Source organism: Pseudorca crassidens, chromosome 15 (assembly GCF_039906515.1).
Source record: "Pseudorca crassidens isolate mPseCra1 chromosome 15, mPseCra1.hap1, whole genome shotgun sequence".
Taxonomy (NCBI): Eukaryota; Metazoa; Chordata; class Mammalia; order Artiodactyla; family Delphinidae; genus Pseudorca; species Pseudorca crassidens.
The window spans coordinates 75,073,294-75,095,982 of NC_090310.1; the positions used below are offsets into that span (position 1 = coordinate 75,073,294).

The following is a 22,689-nucleotide window of genomic DNA, read 5'->3' on the forward strand; positions in this document are numbered from 1 at the left end:
GTAGAGTGGAGAGGGGAGAGCAGTAAGGAAGTGAGGTCAGGGAGGTCAATTCTGTGAAACCCCCAGTTCCAGAACTTAGGGCTTTGAAGCTCTTTTATGGCCACAAAGGCAAATAATCTCCAGGCCCAGGGTTGATTAACATTCTTTATTTTATAGAATTTTCAATCAGAAGTATTTGAAATCACCATTCATCCGGTTATAAGCCCCTTGGGTTTCTCTGTGAATGAATTTCTCCACTGCCCCATCCAATAGGGCTGTAACTGTGACTAAATATTGAAGTAACCCCACGGGAAGGACAGGGAGCCCATTCTCCCTCCTCCCCACTGCTCCCAGGGGAATATCCATGACTCACTTGTGCTGTTTCAAGAACAAGTTCAGTCCCTGGGTGCTGCTTCCCAGCCCGAGCTGCTTGGGGAACCTCATCCCTCAGAGGCATAGGAAGTCGGGGAGGTGAGCTTTCTGGGCCCCTCAGCCGGTGCCTTTTCGAGATGTTCCTACTTGAAGCAAGGAGGGATCAGATCCTCTAGGACAGGCCCCACCAGCCACTGGCTCAGGGGAAGTCTTAAGTTGTCCTCGTCTGTAGAAGAGGATTATGGTGTTTCCCGGCCTGAGACATTTGACCTCTTACAAGGCCCCAATTTATCTTTTGACTTTTCTCTCACCCCTGAAAATGTGGCCTTTGCTAATCAAACATGCTTACCGCTTCGGGTCGGGGCAGGGAGGTAAAGACCAGCTCCTGGAAGAGGAAGAAGCCTGCAGTCACGAAGGCCCCTGTGGGCCACGTGCGGAAGGGGCCTGGCTGGAGGGGCCATGGGTCACCTGTGAGAGGGCATGGCCCAGACTTGGCCTGACCCTGGAACTGTGGCCACACTGAATCAGACTGAACAGGAAAATCCTAATAAGCTTGGGTAGAAAGGTCTAGAACTCCTCTTGTGCGCTCGGGAGCCCGGAGAAGCAGCAAGGAGGCTTTGCACGATCTCCATGTCCTCAGGATGTCATCTGTCCCTCCCCCTGTATCCAGGGATTGAAAATACCCCTGGCTGCTGGGTATCAGCAGGGGTGATATTTGAATAACTGGCAGAGAATTGGCCCCCACCAAGCAGAGCGCACACCAGCTGTGAACTGCTGGAACAGCTGGACTGGGACACAGCAGCCCCAGAGTCTCTTGAAGGAAGGTGATCTCTAAAGGCAAGATGGTCTCTCCAGATGGTAACTCGTGTAGTCAGTGAGGGATGCTAGCTGTGCTTCCCACCCTACCTATTCAAGACAAACGCCATTCCAGATTTGCTTCTTGTTGCTGAAATTGGGCTTTCTTGCATCCTAACCACAGAACAGCTCAGAGATAAAGGAGCTTGTTGCTCAGGCAGCAGATCTGGGAGGTAGCTGCACCCTGAACTGCATGACAGAGGAGAAGGTATCCTAGAAAACGAGACTGTGGACCCAAGTGGACCACTGGAACGCACCCTCGCTTGCTGCGTACTGGATCACAGAGAAGAATTGCTTGATCATCCTGTAGGGTCCTGACAGCAGATGAGAGCCCAGCCCGAAGAGAGTACCTGAGGGGGACTCAGACGGTCTGAAATGTGTCATTGGCCAAGGTGGATGGCAGTGCTGTGACATTGCTTAGGTGGATGTTGGCCCAGTCCGGGAAGGTGCCCAGCTGGAAGATGGTCTGTGCCCAAGTATTCATGGCCAAGCTGAGCAGCAGGACGCCCATCACGTTCATCAGGAGTCCCGTCCGTGCCTGCAATGGAGCCCAGGGTGAGGGGGGGTCTGCTCGAGGCCCATTATACAGCTGGAAAAGCCCAGGCTCAGAGTCAGAAAGCCCTTCACCCAAGACTGCACAGCTGGGAAGTGATGGGGCCAGACACAAACCCAGGTTGGCCGATACCCAAGACCCTTCCATCCTTACACGCCTTAGGCTGACCCTCAAGGAGCTGAAAATGTCCCCATTCACTGAGTGGTTTCTAGGTGCCAGGCACTGTGCCATGCAGTTGTCACAGAGCTATGTAATTTACCCTGAAAGCAACCCTGTGAGGGCTGTTATCATCATCATCATTATTCCCATTTTACAGAAGAGGAAAATGAGGCTCAGAGAATTGGGCTCACCCAGGATCACACAACCTAAAAATAATCTGCTTTGATCAGTAAACATACCCTCTGCTTTTCATTTACTGTCTCCCTCATAGAAGGCAACCTCCTTAGAGGCAAGCCTGTGTCTCCCCTACACTGCTCAGCCCCCTGCCCAGAACATGGAATGTGCTCAGCAAATAGCTGTGCAGTGAATGAACCCACAGTGGATGAACGTCTGTCTGCCTGGGTCCCTGCTGTCTCTTTGCTCTGTGATCTTTCTGCCTCTCACTGTCTCCATCTGTCCTGGGGGAACTCTGTGCCTGGAGAGCCTGCGTGGGTTGAGGACTGGTTAAGCAGATTCCCCCATTTCAGTTGCACCAGCTTAGGACCCCGAAGCTTAGGTCCCTGAGCACCCACGGTGCAGACACCCCAGGCAGCCAGTGGAGGGGGAAGGGCAGCAGGAAGCAGGTGGAGGAGGGGGCAGGAGCCAGTTCAGCAGGGGAGCCTTGGCGGGGGGCCCTGCTGAAAGCTGGAGGTCCCCCGCCACTGCCACGACCCTCGGCCTCTGTCTCCTCTCCAGCAGGCTGGGCACCGAGGCCCGGCCCTAAGTCCCAGGTGTGGTCCACTGCTCCTCTCCTAGAGACGCCGCCACCGGGCACAGAGCGCTTGGCCAAACAAGTCAGAAGACAGGGCACTGCCCAGAGAGAGGGGAAGCCCCTAGTCTCTGAAGCAAACTTTGGAAAGTAGTCGCCGAGGCAGCGCTTCCTGAAGTTGACTAAGCATAAGAATCATCTCAGAGTGTTTGCTAAAAGGTATATTTCTGGTCCCACTTGGAAGGACCTATTCAGAAATTGCGGGATGTTGGGGGAAGCACAGGTCCTTCCTGCCTTGCTGCCTTGCCCACCCCTGGTGTCCACCCACCTCCCTGGACCTCTGCTAGAAAGTGCCCAGACTCACCATGTCTTTGACCAGCAAGTGTCCAGAGGCGAAGGCGATTGAGTTGGGGGGCGTCGAGACTGGAAGCATGAAGGCATAGGAGCAGCCGACTGTGCCGGGGATCATCAGATACAGGGGGTGCACCCTCAGACGGATGGCCTGGGCCAGCGGGGGCGGGACAGACCGAGGCCGAGAAACACAGAGAAGCCACACGGGAGATGGAGACAGGTGGAGACACAGAGATGCATGGAGAGAGATTGGCGAGTGAGAGAGAACGAGAGAAACAAACGGGAAGATGGATTTAAAGACACACAGAGAGAAATGCGGCCAGAACGGACACACAGGCAGACATAGAGACAGACAGACAAGAAGAGAACCAGACCGAGGGAGATATGGAGAGAACATTCCTAGGTTAGCGACATTCCAAGCACATGCAGGTTCATCAGGGAGGATGGGCTGGGGAGATTATTCTAGAACACTCCCTCTTCCAACTGGAGTGCGTATCAGAATCACCTGGAGGGCTTGTTAAACCCCAGAGCGCTCGCACCACCTCTTGCAGAGTTGCTGGGTCAGCAGGTCTAGGGCAGAGGGGGCCCCAAGAATTTGCATTTCTAACAAGCCCCCAGGTGATGCTGATGCTTCTGGTCCAGAGACCACATCTGGAGAATCACGGCTCTAAAAAACCTCAAGTCCCCTGCCTGGTCCTTCTCTCAGCCTAACGATCCAAACAGCTGGCCTCTGGGTACCTTTTGTTGGGGCCTCACTGGATTTCAGAGATAAAGAGAGCTCACGGTAGCACCGTCGGCACTCATTTCCAGATTTCTAAGACCGTGTGGATCAAAGGTGTCTGGGGGTTGGCCTCAGTTAGCAGACCACCGGTTCATCACCTCCCCCGAATGACACGTCCACCTGTAACTCATGGTGATCACTTCGCCAGCATTTTATTTTAAGGTAAGGATTTTTTGGCCCCTCTAGGGAATTTTTGTGAACCAAAGCATATACATTTTCTCAAAAAGCACTAAGATCACCCCCTTGCATGTAAAATGTTTTGATTTTGATGATAAGCAACGTTTAGAAGAATAAATCATTTACTAGTATCTTCTTCAGCAAAAGCTGCCCCTGCAGACCTGACTGGGTCTGCTCTCCCTCCTCCCTCCCAGAGCACCCCCATCTCTCTCAATTGCCCGATCCATCAGATCCTGGGGAAGGGTGTGATTAAATCCAATCACACTTAGCAGGGCTACGGGGACCCCTACCCCACACTGCTGGTGGGGGTGGAAATGGCACGCCCACACTTGGGAGGGCAATTTGTCCATCTCTTACAAAATTGTAAATGCACGTGCTCTTTCACCCAGGGATCTCAGTTCTGGAGATCTAGATGTATCTACGTATAAAAAGGTGCTCAGACAAGGAGAGGCCAAGGCAGCATTGCTGGGAAATAGCAGAGGCTGGAAACAACCTCTGTGTTCATCAGTAGAAGATTGCTTAAATAAAATCAGCAACTATGGATTCATAATGGAATATTCTCTAGTCATTGAGAAAGAGTAAAGTGTATCTGTGTGTGCTAATACAGTGTGATATCCATTATAAATTGATGCATAAATAAACAAATAAAAAGCAAAAAGTGATTCAGAGAGTGTGCCTGGCACATCACTGTTTGCATACAAAGCATATACTTGCAACATCGATTTAATCTGATCACTTTGGTCTATATCGAGATAATCATATGGTTTGGTCTTCTTTAGTCTACTTAAATATAAAACTATACTGATAGTGTCTGTTAATCAGTTTTGAAATTTCTAGTAGAATTCATATGACCTTGGATCCATTTTGTTACTCGCATCCTTGTTTACATGCGACATTGAGTTATAACTTTCTTTTCCTTTGCTCTCCTACTGTTTTTGGTGTCAGGGTTTTGCTAACCTTGTACCTTGATTGCACAGCTTTCTCGATCTTTCTGTGCTCTGGAACACTGGGGGTAAGTGGGGACTATCTGTTCCTTGAAGGTTTGCTAGCTCTCACCTCAGACATCCCTCTGGGGCTAGTGATCTGTAGAGCAGTGATTCTCAACCGGGGATAATTTTGCCTCCCCAGGAGACATGTGGCAATGTCTAGAGACATTCTGGATTGTCACAATTTAGGGGGGATGCCTTTGGTATCCAGTACGTAGAGAACAGGGATGCTGCTAAACGTCCTACAATTCACAGGACGGCTTCACATAACAGAATTCTCTGGCCCAAAATGTCAATAGTGCTGAGAAACCCTGCTTTAGAGGGAGGCTAGAGCTTTGCCTACCATTAGAATTTCTCCTAAGGTTATCTGTCCACTCAGATTTTCTACTTCTTCTTCATCCATATTTGGCAATTCCTATTTTCCTAGAAAACTCTCCATGTCACCATGGGTTACTTTTCCCACAGGAGGGAATTTCCCACAGGAGGGAATTTGGTGCATTTGGAAAATATTTACTCTGTTTATGCAGTTCTTAAAGAAAAAAACAGTATTGTTTTAAAAAATATATATCATGGTTCTGACGCTATCATGCATTTTGGACGAGAGCAATGACCAGCTGTGGCTCCTGGTGGAGTTCCCAGGAGCGAGAAAGAGATTTCTGAACGTGTGTTGGGGAGAGGTGTTTCCCTCCCGCCCCAGGACCCTATATGGACCCTCACCAGCTCCGCCAGGACAGGCAGAAAGATGATGATAGTGGCCGTGTTGCTGGCAAACTCCGTGAAGAAGGCGACAACCACAGTGATGAGCAGCACGGCCAGCGCTGGTGGCACCTTCTCCAAGGGGTGCAGCTGCCCACCAATCCATGCGGATAGCCCCGACTCCTGCAGAGGGGAGGAAGCAAGGACACCTCTTCACCCCCCCCCGCCCTCCAACAGCTGCCCGCCCCCCCCCCCCCACCGCCGAGCCTGGGCCAAGGCGGGAGGGTTAGGGTTGGCCACAGCGATGGCAATTACACCCTTTCATATACGGGTTGACTGAGGTTCAGAGAGGGTAAGTCACCTGCTCAAGGTCACATATTCCAGCCTGGACTTCAGCCAGCTTCTCTGCTTCCTGAGCTGCTCTGTACTCCATACTCTACAGGCCCAGGGCCCAAACCCCTGGATCCTCAAATAATCCATCTGGTTCTCCAAATAATCCATTTGGTTGTGGGACCCCCTAAACTTGAGTGGGAGAGGGGAACTGGACCCTGCATGCTAAATCTTCTCATTCCTCCAGTGATGGTTGCTAATTACAAAAATATTAACACATTTATACAAAATATTCAATATTAATTTTATAATTTTATGTATTAATACATACCAAATATATAATATATACAAGATATTATATATATCATATATAATAGGAAACGTGTCAGATATATATCAAATACAACACAATGAATAGGATTATCAATAATAAGGATATTTATAATGAGTATTACAATGATGGTACCACAAACACTAACATTATTAACACATTATTCCTTATCATAAGAATCACCATCATTGAGGCTTTACAGGGTGTCAGGCACCTGCCTGCATTACCTCCCTGACTCTTCCCAACCATCCAGCAAGGTAAGCATTCCTCCCTGTGTTACAGAGAAGGAACCCTAACTTGGCAAAGTTTTTGTGATTTGCTCTAGGTCCCCAAAAAGTGACTAAGATGTATTTTGCACTCAGGGCCACGTACGTCAGTAAACTAACATTCTCCTGCAAAGTTCCTTGTCACTGGGCACCCTCCACTGGATACACCAGACTGTCACTGCACCTCTTAATGAAGGGCAGTGCCCAGAGCGGACCACTGCCCTCCAGGACAGAAAAAAGACAAGGTCGATTGTCTCCTCCCTGGCTCCAGACTACACCTGCCACCAACGCTGCAGAATTACCTCCGAGCTCTCTCTCTGCTGAGTTCTCCAGGCATTACTGTACTTACGAGTATTTAATAATGATACTCTCCCCCACCTCTGTCCTCACCACTTCAAATGTATCCTTAACAACCCGGAATCCAATGCACCTTCATTAAAACCCCGAAGAGGAAAAACTGATGTAAAATTGTGCTCGATGCTGCCCCCTGGTGGTGCCATGCAGTAATATCTCATTAAAGCTGCAAGGGCGCTGCCTGTAGGTCGTTTTCTTAACAAAGATAACAAAGCTGTAGGCTTAGGAGCTGATCAAGGGCAGAGTTGGATTAGACCCCTAACATTTAGAATCAAGTGTATGTCTACCATAGCCCTTTTATGGTAGACATACACTTGTATGTCTACGCAGTATCTTTTGGTACCAACAAACTCCGGTTTATCGGAGACAATTTATGCTCTTTTGTATTTAATAGAAAATTTGCTGCTTATTCCAGAAATTAAGCTTTCATAGTGGATTCTAGAATGCAGTATTCTGTTTTTACATAAATAAAATAATACATCTGTCGCTACGATATGACTTAAAAGTTACCTTCAAGGAATGAATAATACATGCTAGTTTTCCCTAGAAGAGACCTTATAAAATTAAGGTGCTTCTTTCATATCTGCACTGTTTGATAGCTTAGAAATTATAGTATATGGCAGAGTCGAGCCCCAGCCCCTCCTCTGGCCCAGGGAACACTGCAGGGAAAAATGGGTCCACTAGTTTTTCCCAGAGGCCACAGCTCTGGCAAAGAGACCGACAGCGTGTGTGCAATTAAATGGAGAGCGGCTGGAGAGAGGGAATATTAATGAATTGGATGAATGAGAAGCCAAGAGCTTCCCTGTAGCCGGGCCTCTTGGTGCCAGGTTTCCAGCCAGCGTCCCAGCAGCCACTCAGGGCCCTGGCTCAGCTTCCGTAGCCGGAGGGAGGCCTGGCAGCTTCCAGAGAGAGGAGACCCCCCAGCTGCTCTCAAGGGGACTCGAACGGGCTTCACCTGCCCTTTCCCATTCCCTTCGAATCAGAAGCTCTGTTTCCTTGGAAACACACAGCCACATGGTTTTCCCAGGGACTCCAGGACCAACAACAGGCAAGGTCAGAGGCAGCATGCCCAGGGGGTGAGGACAAGGGCTCTGGAATCAGATTAAGTTTGTCCCCCCACCTTAATCCATTCTAGCTGTGTCATCCTGGGCAAGTAACTTAACCTCTCTGTGCCTCACTTCCTTTTCTGTAAACTGAGATGTACCAGTCCCTGTCCCAGAGGGTTATTGTTGGGATAAAAGGAGCTAATCTGTAAAGCACTTAGAAAAGTGCTTGGGCACCGGGCAAGTGTCCAAAACATGCCAGCTGCCATTAGTGGCATCAAGTCACGAGATGTCAGAGGTGGCGGAACACTCAGAAATTGCCCCAGGCTGTGGTTGTCAAACTGTGCTCCTTATAGCCCCCACAGTTGCCAAGAGGTACCTGAGGCCACATCGCAGGATGGGAGGGAGAGGCTGAGCTGCCCCCTCTTCCTCCTCCTTTCCCAGTTCCAGGAGGTCCTCTCTCCCTGATCTCTCTGACATATAGTAGGGTCAGATCTTAAAGGAGGGTGTTATGGTACAAGTGGAATGTTTAAAGTTAAAATCTCTGGGATTTCCCTGGTGGCGCAGTGGATAAGAATCCGCCTGCCAATGCAGGGGACACGGGTTCGATCACTGGTCCGGGAAGATCCCACATGCCGCGGAGCAACTTAAGTCCGTGTGCCACAACTACTGAGCATGCGCTCTAGAGCCGCCAGCCACAACTACTGAGCCTGCGATCTAGAGCCTGTGAGCCACGACTACTGAGCCCGTGCGCCTAGAGCCCGGCTCTGCAACAAGGGAAGCCACCGCAATGAGAAGCCCGCGCACCGCAACGAAGAGTAGTAGCCCCCGCTCGCTGCGACTAGAGAAAGCCCGCGCGCAGCAATGAAGACCCAACGCAGCCATGAAGACCCAACGCAGCCATAAATAAATAATAAATAATTCTTTTTTAAAAAGTTGAAATCTCAATAGAAAACCCTTGAAAATCTCTTTAAAATCCTCATAAAACACAATAGGCTCAGCTGTGTGTGTACAGCTCTGTATAAGAATTCTTACGTAGAGAGAGCCAGTCAATTTGATTAAAGGAAAGGAGGAAGACTTTACGCACATGTGTGAACATTCAAACCACTGTAATACTTACAAGCTGTGTGGCATTGGGCAAATTAATGAACATCTCTGTTCCTTGATTTCTTCAAGGGGTTGTGGTGAGGCTTAAATGAGTACAGGTAGAAACGATTCCTCTATACAGTAAGTACTGAATAGAGCTTATTATTATTTATTTAACTTAACAAACACTTAATATAGTGCTCACTCTGTGCTGGGCACTCTTCTAAGTATTTTGTTAATGTTAACTTATTAATCTTCGAAACAACTCCATGAAGTAAGTAGTATAATTATCTGTATTTTATGGTTGAAGAAACTGAGGCACAAAGAGGTTGTGATTTGCCCAGATAAGTCAATTAAGTTTGGAATTTTGAGCCCAGGATCTGGCTCTTACTTCATCAGTCTACCTTGTCAATAAAATAACAACAACAGCAACAACAATAATAATAAGATAACTCTCCAGCAGGAAATGAGGGATTCAGGAGAATACACGTTTCTACTTGCCTATAGGGTCTGTTCCACTCTGATTTAATACCAAGCTTGTATCACTGAATATATTTGTAGATAAGTTTATTGTGGGTAGAGATTAAAAGAGATATAAGTGAAGGTGTCAGAATAAGACCTTTTTTTATGAGACAGTAAAATTATAATAACAAGGAAAGTGGTGAGGTTGACATAGGCTGCTGGTTTTAACACCTGGTCTGTGTCAGCCCTCTGCTAGGTACTTGCCATCCATCATGTCATCAGTCCTCAAAACAGCCCATATTGTAGGTCTTGTCCAACAAATATTTATTACACGGTCATGTTATGTACTAGGACTTTTCTAGATGCTTAGAACAGCAAGGGATAAGACAGGTATGGTCCCTGCCCTTGTGGAGCTTACATTCTAGTAACAGAGATGCCAATAAACAAACAAATGAACAGGATAACTTGGGGGTAGGTATGGTGTAAAGGAAATAAGTGGGGTGATAAGAGGGAGAGTGACTGTGAAGGGCAGATGCTGCTTTAGACAGGGTGGTCAGGGATGGTCTCTCTGAGGACGTGACCTTGGAGCCGAGACCTGAGGGTAAGGACACAGAGATCTCAGGCAAGAGCATTTGGCAGAGAGTAAGCAGATGCAAAGGTCCTGGGGTGCAAATGAATCGTGTGGTTGAGGAACTTTAAGGGGCCAATGGGACTGGAGGGGAGCCCACGAGGGGATAGAGGTAAGAGCTGACATCAGGAAGGTAGGAAGGGGCTGTCGTGTGTAGGCCAAGTCAAGCCATCAGACTAGAGTCTAATTATATGGGCAGTTTTGCAGCAGGAGAAACCTGCAGTGAGGACATCAAGTGGTCAAGCTCAGAGCAAGCACTGGGATCTGCTTCCAGCCCTTCAGAACCAGCAGGTGGGAGTCCAGTCCCAGTGCAAAGGCCTCTAAGCCCCAAGAGGCCTGGCTGTGACCTGGCGAGGGCACTGGGCAGGGCTAGGAAGCAGGACATGCCCTGAGCACTCTGGTCCCTCCTGCAGCAGGCCGCCTGTGGGGGGGATGGTACGAGCAGGGGTTGGGGGAGGGAGCAGCTGTCACACAAAGTCCTTTTTGAATAGAAACCGCGGCCAGCTGCCCAAGGCTGGGCCAGGAGCCAGACTGGCCTCCCGGCATGCTCAGCGGTCCTGCAGCCAGGCCCACTGAGAGCCAGTCTTTGTCCACCACTCCCTGAGCTTGGAGAAGCCTTTGGGGTGCAGGTCAGGCTCAGCGTGAGGCGAGGTTCATATCATCTCGATAAATGGCATCATTTCCACCGAGTTGCTCAGGGCAAGAACCTCCCCTTTTCCATAATATCTAATCATAATAAACAACCATGTCTGGCTATGTTCTAAGTTCTCCACATGTATTAATTCACTTAATAAGTGTAACAACTCTATGAGATGGGCACCATTATTATGCCCATTTTACAGATTTAGGAAATGGAGGCACACAGCTCAGAGGTGAAAGATTGACTCCAACCCAGATGGTCTGGGTCCACCACCCATGCTTTCTACCGTTGCATTGCATGGCCTCCTCAAGGCCATGGCTAACATGCCACTTCCTCCCAGAAGCCTTCCCTGATACATCCCCAGTAGGAGGCAATAGTGAGAAGAGTCAGACAGATGCAAGTTCAAAGCCCAGCTCTGTTACCTATGAGCTGTGTTCCCTAGCATGAGTCACTTAACCTCTCTGGTCCTCAGGATTCCTAAAATGGAGACAAAGACAGTACTTTTGTTCATCCATCTTTTTGTTCCTTTTGAAGTCTGTACCTTTGTATGTGTCATTTATTGAAAAAAATGAACAAAATAAAAACACATTTCACATAAAAAGAGTAGCTATGTAGAGAAGCTGGATGTGCCCCCCGGTCCCCCTTCAGTGTGGCCTTGGTGTGGGGTCCATAGCGTGATGGTTCCGCTCTCGGGACTCTGAAGGCCTTTTGTCCCAGCGCAGGGAGTGCAGGCAGCAGACGGCCTTCACTGTCAGCCCCTGAGGGACCGGCTCAGACCGGAAGTTGTCCTGCCCGAGGTTATACCACTCCTGGGGCGGAGTCTCCCCACCTCTCCTGCTTCCTTCCCTCCCTTTCACAGGGCACAGCCTAATGCCTGCTCACTAATCCCCGCCTCAGAGTCAGCCTCCTGGAAGCTGAACCCGCAATCACCATGGAGTGAGTGTTTCGAGAGAACACACAGGGAGCTCTTGGCTCCTATTAGCGGTGTATCCCTTCATTTACTCTCTTCTTTAATTACTCCCAACAACCCCATAGAGTAAGAACTTCAAGCCCATTCATAGCTGAGAAAACTGGTGCCCAGAGGAGTTAAGGAACTTGCCTAAAGGGCCCCAGCAAGGAGTAGGATAGCTCGGATTTGAATCCAAGTACTCAGATCCCAAGCCTGGGTTTCCGTAACACTATTTGAAACTGATAATTAAAACTGAATTTTATAATGCCATTTGCAGCAACATGGATGGACCTAGAGATTATCATGCTAAGTGAAGGAAGTCAGAAAGAGAAAGACAAATATCGTATGGTATCACTTATATTTGGAATCTAAAATATGACACACAAGGAACTTATTTACAAAACAGAAACAGACTCACAGACATAGAGAACAGACTTGTTGCCAAGGGGGAGAGGGGTGGTGGAAGGATGGATTGGGAGGTTAGGATTAGAAGATGCAAATTATTATATAGAGAATGGATAAACAACAAGGTCCTACTGTATAGCATAAGGAACTATATTCAATATCCAGTAATAAACCATAATGGAAAGAATTTGAAAATGAATGTGTATATATATATAAAACAATCAATTTGCTGTACAGCAGAAACTAACACAGCATTGTAAATCAACTTTATTTCAATAAAATAAATTTTTAAAAAAACTGAATTTTCCTTTCTTTTTTTTTGAATTTATTTTTATACAGCAGGTTCTTATTAGTTATCTATTTTATACATATTAGTGTATATATGTCAATCCCAATCTCCCAATTCATCCCACCACTCTCACCCTCCCACCCCACTTTACCCCCTTGGTGGCCATACGTTTGTCCTCTACATCTGTGTCTCTATTTCTGCCGTGCAAACACAAAACCGAATTTTAAAAAGTAAGCAATTTGAGAAGTCATTTCAGGTTTCCTTTACCTTAATTTCCCATTTGACCCTTAACTGGCTGTGGCCTCTCATACCTCGGCTTACATGGAGAAATTTAGGGGGGTGGGGTGGGGCCCAGCTTCATGAGCTGTGGGTTCAAATCCCAGCTCTGCCTTCTGGCTGCACAAAAGTAAGCAACTTGTTTAGCCTCGAGTTGCCTCCATTTCCTCATCTTGGAAATGAGGACAGCAACAGTATCTACTTCAACTGTGTCTTTGAAGATTAACAGAGTCAGTATTTGCAAAGTGCTTCCTGAGGTGCCTGGCACTTGGGAAGTTCTCAAGACAGAGCCGTTAGCAGGCTGGACTCTGAAATCAGATGGACTGGAGTTCGAACCCCACCCCTTAAGCAGAGGGCAACTGTATGACCTTAAGAGAATTGCTTCATTTTTCCAGGCCTCGGTTTTTCTACCTGGAAAATGGGTATAAAAATATTCCCGGGACTTCCCTGGTGGCGCAGTGGTTAAGAATCCGCCTGCCAGTGCAGGGGACATGGGTTCGAGCCCTGGTCCGGGAAGATCCCACATGCTGCAGAGCAACTAAGCCTGTGTGCCACAACTACTGAGCCTGCGCTCTAGAGCCCATGAGCCACAACTACTGAGCCCACGCACCTAGATCCCGTGCTCCACAACAAGAGAAGCCACCGCGATGAGAAGCCTGCACACCGCAACAAAGAGTAGCCCCCGCTCGCTGCAACTAGAGAAAGCCTGCGTGCAGCAACGAAGACCCAACACGGCCAAAAATAAAAATAAATAAATATTCCCCAACCCTGAGAGCCAGTGTGAGGATTCAATGAGATAATATGTTATGACACATGTTGGACACTGAAGCTGCACTTCCTCTGAGCAGGGCTGGCTGTGCTGAGACTGCGTGCCTCCGGAAATTCTGCTCTGTCAGTGCCTCACTCCCCTCAGTCTAGTCCCGGCTCTGCTCCTGTGCTCACAGAGCCCGCTAGAATAACATTAATAGTAACACCAAGTAATTAATATTCACAACACCTAACATAGCGGTCAAGAGCATAGGCTCTAGAGCCAAACTACCTGGATTCTTATCCTGAGTACATAGCTGTGTGGCTTCAGGCAAGTTACTTTACCTCCCTGCGCCTCAGTTTCCTAATCTATAGAATGGGGATAACGATGGCATCTATCTCATAGGCTTGCTGGGAAGTTTAAATGAGATATGTGTAAAGCACGTTGAACAGTGCCTGGTACAGGGTGAGCCTGCTAGGGTGTGACTCCTCTGTGCCCACAGGACCCTCTAGTCATATTAGTAGTAGTACTAGTGTAATGCTCATTGCAAGCTCCTTGAGATTCTACATCGTACCTTTTCTCTCTCTTTCTGGGCAGCGCCAGGCACAGCAGGGAGCTGTGAGGTGTCAACTACGATGACCCTCATGTGGCAGATGGGGAATCTGTGGTGCCCGCGGGGCCCGTGTAGTCTGCTGCCTCTGCTTTTGCACCTGCGGCTGCCCCGGGACCGGCACTCACCTCCCCAGGCTGCAGCCTGCCTGCTGCTCTTACCTCACAGCCTTTGGCCATGGCGAAGCCCCCTCCCAGGAGAAGGATGATGTTCCAGGGCACCGTGTCCTGAGCCTTCTTCCATGTCAACAAGGGCTCTGTCTCTGTGTTGGGAGCTGGGCAGAGAGAAGACACTTAGCCTGGGAGGGGACACCCTTCCCCTCCGGGCAGGGAGGGGACCCAACACACATTCAGGACAGTCAGCCGGAGGAGGAGATACCGGCCCCAGCAGCCCCATCTTGGTGGGGACACTCAGGGGTCTCCAGGAAGCCACAATCTGGCTCTAGCGTCTGATTTGGGGCGTCTGCTCTACTCAGAATGCAGCTTGAGAATCTTCTGGAACTGGGCAGTCCACACGCAGAACGTCCTTTAAATCTCGTGACAAGCCCCTCTGGGTAAGTACTATTTTCACTCTCATTTACAAGAGAAAAGGCCCTCTTTGTAACTGAAGGTGTACAGGGAGGGAAAAAAGAGGAAGGAAATGCAGGAGAATAGAAACCAAGGGAATGTTTGGTCCACGGGAGTACAGGATGATTTGTATTTCTTCAGAAGCAGCCACGTCTGCAGGAGTTAGAACAAGGGGTCGGCAAATGTCTTCCGTAGCGAGTTGGAGAGTGACTAATTTAGGCTTTGCAGGCCTTGTTGCAGCAAGGCTGCCACGGTAGCATGAAAGCGCCACAGACAAAACGGACACGTGGGTGCGGCAGTGTTTCCATGAAATTCTATTGACAGAGTGGGTGGCAGCCCGATTTGGCCCACGGGCTATAGTTTGTCATCCCTGCATTGAGAGCATCCTCCTGGACCCTGGCTCCCTGTGTGTCCTTGAAACGTGACCTTGCCTCTAAGCCCCCATATCCTCAGCCAGTACCCGACACAATAATCGTACCTGGGGGTTCTCGTGGGCACTGATGAAGCAACGAGGGAGCTGTGAGTGGAGGGACGTTTCTGGTGAGTTTGCAGCCGTATCCCAGTGTCCCTGACCGACACCTGGAAGTCACTCCATAAGTACTTGTCGAATAATATATTCAACTCACACAGCCCAGTGCCTGGTGCCGAATAAGCACTCCTGAACTGGCACTCTTCACCGCGGGCTGCCAGCGGCCTCTCTGGAGGAGGATGGGTCTGGCCCATTCACAGCAGTTCGCCCTCTATCAGGACAGTTCCTGGTTTAGTACCCATTGATATTTTGTTTCCCCTTTTCAGTGTTTTTCAAAATTGTACACCGTGGTTTTCTAAAACAAAAGTTAATAATTGGATAATAAAGACAATCAAAGCTACTTAATAAAGGCCCTCCCCTAGATAATTTGCAGCCCTTGGGTGTACCCAGGCGGTTCTGACGTCACACACCGCCAGGGGATTCTTGGGCCAAACACAATGTATGATTTAAGCCCAGAACTCGAAGAGGCAGCTGGAGGTGTCAGGAGGCCCAGCCCTCTGCCTTCAGGCAATAAAATAGCATTTCATTAAAGACACAGCCAAGGTCTGAAAAAGTAAAGTGACTCACTTTTCAGGGCCAGACAGGGGAGGCTGAAGGCCCTGAGATGAGTTTAACATAATGCAGGTGAAGTGAGTTAAGTGGTGAGTGCTTATAAGACTGCTCACCATATGGTAATGGCAATTAACGTTAGCTGTTATTGCCTTTATTATTTTCCCATCCAACCATGCCCTTGCCACTATTTCTCATACGTGCAGCCTCTAACTGTCTAAATTTCTCACTTCCACGTTATGCCAGCTGCCTTCTAGAGCAGGAGCTGAAGGCACAGGCTTTGAGGTTGAACTAGAAAGAATTCAATCCTGGCTCTGCCGTTCGGCTATGTGACTTGGGCTAGTGGCTCTGCCTCTCTGAGGCTCAGTGTCCTTATCTGCGAAAGGGAGCAGCAGTACCTTCTCAGAGACCAGCTGGGAAGATGACACGGGCCCATGTATGCAAAGGGCTCAGCCCAGGATGTGGCCCAGAGCACGTCCTCGGTCATTTATTTAACAAGTGTATATTGGGGACCTACCATGTGTCAAGCACTCTTCTAGACACTGCGGATATGGGAGTGGTGAAAACAGAGAAAACCCCGCCCACTGGAAAACTTATATTCCAATAAGTGAGGCAGGTGATAAATCAATAAATGTATAATGTTGGGACACTGTATGTGCTATGAAGAAAAAGAAAATACAGGAAAGGGACAGAGTGACAAAGGAGGGGTGCTTTTAATAGATGGTGTAGTCAGAGAAGGCTTCTCTGGAGATATCTGGAGGAAGAGCTTTTTGGGCAAAGAGGAAATGGAAGCTGTCATCAACCACATGGTGGCCATCTTCCTCCTCCTCCTCAACGACACCCTCCACCTCCTCTTCCTCCTCCTCACCGTCCACATCACCATCCACATCATTGTCATCATCATCAACAACATCGTCATCATCATCATCAACATCGTCATCATCATCAACATTGTCGTCATCATCAACAACATCGTCATCATCATCAACATCGTCATCATCAACAACATCGTCATCATCATCATCAACAACATCGTCATCATCATCAACATCGTTGTCATCATCAACAACATCGTCATCATCCTCAACATCGTCATCATCATCATCAACATCGTCGTCATCATCATCATCGTCAACCACAAGCACAGTGCCTGGCACATAGTAGGCAGGGCATCAATACTTGCTGAGTGACCATAAAGGGAGTTGCAAGTGCAACTCAGATCCATAGAAGAATGGAAGACAGTGGGTAAGATAAGAAAATCAAGGTTGGCTTGGATGTCTGGGTTCCACCTCCTGTCTCTTTTTAACTAGCTGTGTGACCTTGATCAAGTCACTTTCTCTCCATGGAAACTGACTGACCACTCTCTAAGGCTGCCTGTAAGACATGGGTGTTGAGTACTAGAAAGCATCATTTCGGCCAAGTCTGCACGGGCCCACTGGTTGCCGAAGGATGGGCAGTGTGGGTGGAATTCCCTCTCCCCACCCACTGGGCAACACTGAAAACTCCAGTTTAAAGAACCCTCAGCTGAGGCAGGATGCTACACTCCATGGGCCGGATCCAACCTAGAGATGTGTTTTAACACTACTGGATGGGCCCACATAGTATTCGTTTTCCAGTGTTAGCTGCCAAAGTTTAAAATCAGGGAGATTTCATAAATTCCAGATTCTTTGCTTCTCTTAAAAAATCAGCAAATCTGGCAAAACTAGTCGTGCTTCCTACACGGGGACAGTCAGGGAGACTGAGTAACAGCTGCTCCCTTTATTTGGACGTTGGCTTGGCTGTTTTCCACAGATCCCACCAGGCTCTGACACTGAAGGTCTTGCCAATTACCATCATCCTCTGCTGCTGTTTTCCTTGTAATACAGAAACTGTCCTCTGTTTCAAAAATGTGAAAGGAGAGATGGACAGGGAGGGCCAAGTTTCACCAAACACATTCTCCTGCATCCAATCAGCGGCACACAAAAATGTTATGTGGCGTTTGCGTTTGGACATGTCCTAGAGAACACCTGGCTAAAGCCAGGGGTGAAAAGTGACTAAGGGCCCCACTCACTTCCTAACTGGGAAAGCAAGGCCCAGAGGGTACAGGAACTTTCTCAAGGTCACCCAGCAAATTCGTAACAGAGCTGGGATTCCGCACATGTATGCCATAGTGCCCTCCCCACAGTCCCAGCTGAGAGGAAGCTCTGGGCCTTATGAGCCCACCCACAGGTGACAGAACCATGGCTGGGCACCTGATCTAGAGCAGCCAGGCCACAGGCTGGCCAGGAAACTATGAGGCCACGAGGTGACACAGTAGGAAGAGATCTGCTTTTATAAGAACAAGCTGGACCAAGCAGTTTTTGACTCAGAGGCATCAGTAGGAAGTAGAGAGACAACTCGGTGAAGAGAAGTGATAACTGAAGATGCGAGAGCGGACAGAGAGAGAGGGCCGGGTGATATGGAGGCCGTGAGCGGGCTGAGTTCCGAGGAAGCAGAACGTGTGAGGAAAAAGGTACTGTGAGGGGGCAGTGGCTGGAGGGAGCAGACACACCCGGAGACGGAGCAAAGCCTTTAAGAGAGTAGCTGCTACGAGGAAGCAGAAGGTGTGTGGGACTCCATGCTTCGAGAGACAGAAACAGGAGGCAGGAAGTAGCCGGAGCAGTGGGATTAGGTACTGTGAGGGAAAGGGCACTACCCCACAAGGGAACAGCAGTTACAATGAAGCGGGAACTCGGATGAAGAAAAAGCCACCGAGATGCCACAACTCAGAAGCAGTAGAAACTCTGAACGGACCAAGAAATGATACCGAGAGTGGATGGTGAGGAAAGCTGGCTGGCCACAGACAGAGAAGCAGAGAGGAAGAGAAAAACTGAATCCCGTTCAGTGGCAGAGCCTCAGGGGCCACAGCCTAAGCCTCCTCGAGGTCCAGCTCTGCTACAGTCTGTGCGCCCCTGGGAAATCGGCTCCCTACTGGTCTGTACGCCGCACTGCACACACACAAAACCCCACTCCTCCTGGAAACCGGAGCTGTCCTGTGTAATACGCTATTGTTTTCCAACAATAGAAGATAGTTGGATTATGACCTCCTAGTTCCTGACTCCTGGTCCAGAGCTCATCCCACTACCCCAGATGGAGATGGGCCAGTCACAGCCTCTGTCACAGGTGGCAGGCGTTGGCACCTTCTTCTGCAGACACCGGCTGGAATTCCGGTGGGGTCACAGATTGGTGATCTGAAGGCCAGCCTACAGGCAGGTTGGTGTGGAGGGCTCAGTGATTCCCCGAGGCTGAATTTGAATGCCTATAGCCAGTTTTGCCTCAGTTCCCCCACCACTTGCTATCCATTTAAACCCAGCTTGAGGTTTTCATCTCCGGGCCCTTAGGCAACTGACTTGCAACTCCTGCTTTGGGCCCAGAGTTTTTCTGGGCAAAGTCGAGGCTACTGTATAGGTACTTATATGACTAAAGAAAATATTAATAGATGTCCACAAACCTCTTATTGAAGAAATTAAAAACATTTTGTTTGTGGACACAAATTTGAATTGCATGCCACGTTCACGAGTCATGAAATATTTTTCTTTTGATTCTTTTCAACCATTTTAAGAATGTGAAAGCCATTATTCTTAGCTCACAGGCGGTATAAGCACAGCCAGCCAGCTGGATTTGGCCCATGGCCTATAATTGCTAATCCCTGCCCTGGACTGTCACCTCTGGCAGCACTGAGTACCCAGACGTGGTAAATGCTCAGACAGGGCAAGGGAAGAAGCAGCACCACGTGATTGGTACAATAGGGCTGTCAGTCCACCTTCAGGCCACTGATTACCACGCTCCAGGCCACCGACACCCCAGCCTTGCCCACCTTACCTTTAAAGTCAAACCACCACTTGAGAGATGGCTTTTGGGACGGGAAGAAGAACAAGACGGTGACAATGGACACGCCAGTGACAGCATCAGAAATAAACCTACAATGACAAGGCCCCAGAGCATGTGACCCTGGGCATCTCAGCAGGCCAAGGTTTGGCAGATTTGCAAATGAGGATCTGTCGAAGGGAATTAGGCCCACCGTGAAGGGAACACTGTCGGCGGCCACCGGATTCTGTTCTGCACTGCAATCAGCAGGGATGCAACCACCCACGGATGCAGAAGCTCTTTATCCACTGCTCCCTGGGGCATTTAGACTCTGCTTGAGCCAAACAAATGTTTATCCTCCCACTTCAAGGACCCTAGGAAGAGGGACTTGATCAAAGAGGGGAGAATCTGAGAGCCACAGAAGGTTGGGGTCTATGGTACCCCCATGCGTCACCATAACCGGGGCTCCTGTAACAGTCCTGTATGTATTTGTTCAGCTCCTGCTTGCATTCCTCCTGGGCTGGGCAGCTTAGTACATGGAGAGGCAGCCCATTCACACCAGCAGAGCTCAGATGGAGCCCACCTCATAGCCCCTCAAAACCTCACTACCACCTTCCAAGGATCCACAACATGTCCTATGGAGACGTTAAGCCCACAGAAGTCTCAGAAACAGCCCTTGAGGGCAGGCATCTTCCATTTCAGATGAGGAATCTGAGGCTCAAAGAGCAATAGCAACTTGCTCAGGGCCAGACCATAGTCTGTAGAGGAGATGGCCTTGAACTCAGATATATCTGGCTCCAAGTTCAATGAGGCACAGAGCCAAGTGCCAACAAAAGGGCTTTCAGCCCACATATTTGGGACTAAGTATTCAAACAGCCAAGAAACTGGAAAAGATGGTCAATATCACTGTAATAGAGAAATACAGATCAAAACACATGCTAACAGACAGGCAAAACGTGAACAGGGCGATAATATCTAATGAGGATGTTGAGAAACACATGCTGGCAATACATTTCAAAACTTTACATGTGAATACCCCTTAATCCAGCTGCTGTACCTCTAGGAATTTATCCTCAGGAAATAATTGGGCTCTTGTACACAGATTATGTACCGGGATGTTCATTATTGATAAGATTAGAAAAAAATGGAGGATTTTTAGTAGGGACATGTTTAAATACACTGTGTATTACAATATATATAATGAAATACCCCTCAGCTGTTCAAAAAAAGGATAAAAGATATTATCAATTGTTACATTTGACATGGAAATACAACCAAGTTACCTTGTAAATTAAAAAAAAAAAGCAAGTTTTTATCTGCAGTATTGGACACGATCCAAAAAGGATTTAATTGGTTAAATTAAGATGCGCCCATTCTATAGACTACAATGCACTGTTTAAAAAGAATGAAGTGGGTCAGAAATAGCAGGTTGTCTATGATCATATTATTGTATTTTCCAATTTTTTGTTATATGTAAACATATATGTATGTGTGTATATATTAATATGGGTTGTGTGTGTGTATCTGAAATGTTATACACCAAACTGTTAATTGTGATAATCTCTGGGGAATGAAGGAAAACTAACTTTTACTTTTTCAATTTAGCATTGTTTGAGTTTTTTATAATGAGCATAATTTTGTAACTAAACAACAAAGAAAAAAGCGGATCACAAATACTATGTTTCATGTATATGTATAACTGAATCACTTTGCTGTACACCTGAAACTATCACAACATTGTTAATCAACTCTACTCCAATATACAATAAAAAGTTAAAAAAAACAACAAATACTATGTTTACTGTAATCACATTTCTGTTTAAAAAATTCTTGTGTTTGCTAGGATTCTTTTTAGTGAGTTTGCATGTGTTTTAAAATTAGTTGTATTGAGGTATAATTAACATGCCATAAAATGCACTCATTTTAAGGATATAGTTCAATGAGTTTTGACTAATGTATACGGTCCTATAACCACCAATGCGATCACGATGTAGAACAGTTCCCAGACAGGCATTTTTTAAGTCAGAAAAAAGACATACATCAGAACTGCAGACTGAGGTTCTAAGTGACTTTCACTATTGTTGGAATGTTTATAACACCAGATTTCATTTGAAAAAAAACCCAAAGTACCTACATTTTGGAAAAATAAAAGAATGGTAATAAGAGCCACTTCTTTTGGCTCCATGATATTATATTGTTTCTTCCTCTTAAGAACCCTCATGAAATTGGAACGTGTATCCCCCATTTTACCAGGGGTGGGGGGAGTGTGAGGCTCAGAGGGTGAAGTGTGTAGGGCTGCTCTATCCAGTATGGTCACCATGAGCCACATGTGTCTACTGGACACTTGAAATGTGACAAGACTAAATGTGGCAAGTGTAAAGCACACATCAGATTTTGAAGATTTAGTGTGGAAAAAATGATGTAAAATAGCTCAACAATAATTTATTATATGGATTACATATTGAAATGATATAGTGTTAAATAAAATACATTATTCAAATTAATTTCATCTGTTTGGGTTTTTTTTACTTTTTTATGTGACTACTAAAAAATTTAAAATCACATTTGTGGTTCACATAACATCTCTATTGGATGGTGCCGATCAAAATCATCAGAGCTCACCAAATCCAGAGGACGTATCTTCCATCTAATCGTGTTCTAACTCACACCAGAATTTGACACATTTGCCCACTCACTCTTTCCTTAAACACTGCCCTCTCTTGACCTGCGCTAGTCCGTTGCTCCAGTGTTTTCCCCCTACCTCGCGGACTGCTTCTTCTCCATTTTCTCTAATGGGATCTTTCTCTACCCAGCTCCTAAACGTTGGGGTTCCTCAGAGTCTTCTCTACGCTCCTATATGCTTTCCCTGGCTGAGCCCATCAATTCCTAGGGATTTAAATTGGAAATTTATATGGTGACCCCCGGATTTATATCTTCAACCTGACTCCTCTGAGCTTCAGGCTTGCGCATCCAACTACCCTTTGCAGTATTTGAAAGGCATTCTAGACTTGACACGTCTAAAACAACTGCAAAATGGAATTGTTGATAAGCCGCCCCCAACCCCCTAAAGAAATGTTATTCTCCAACTACCCACCTATGCAGGTACTCTTTTCCCTCATGCCCCCAAATCCCACCCAGTAGCAAGT

At 47.6% G+C, this 22,689-nt stretch overlaps 1 protein-coding gene across 2 annotated transcripts in view; it reads right to left on the reverse strand.

The window, feature by feature from the left end:
* Positions 1 to 131: 131 nt before the first annotated feature.
* Positions 132 to 22,689, reverse strand: part of SLC13A3 (solute carrier family 13 member 3) — a 92,891-nt gene continuing 70,333 nt past the window's right edge. For both annotated transcript variants that reach the window (XM_067708319.1, XM_067708318.1), the window contains 5 exons: positions 19,559 to 19,656; positions 14,236 to 14,348; positions 5,679 to 5,840; positions 3,031 to 3,168; positions 132 to 1,744 (listed from right to left, as the gene is read on the reverse strand). In XM_067708319.1, coding sequence (XP_067564420.1) covers positions 1,568 to 1,744; positions 3,031 to 3,168; positions 5,679 to 5,840; positions 14,236 to 14,348; positions 19,559 to 19,656 — 688 coding nt within the window. In that variant the 3' untranslated portion in view covers positions 132 to 1,567. The remainder of the gene's footprint in view (positions 1,745 to 3,030; positions 3,169 to 5,678; positions 5,841 to 14,235; positions 14,349 to 19,558; positions 19,657 to 22,689) is intronic.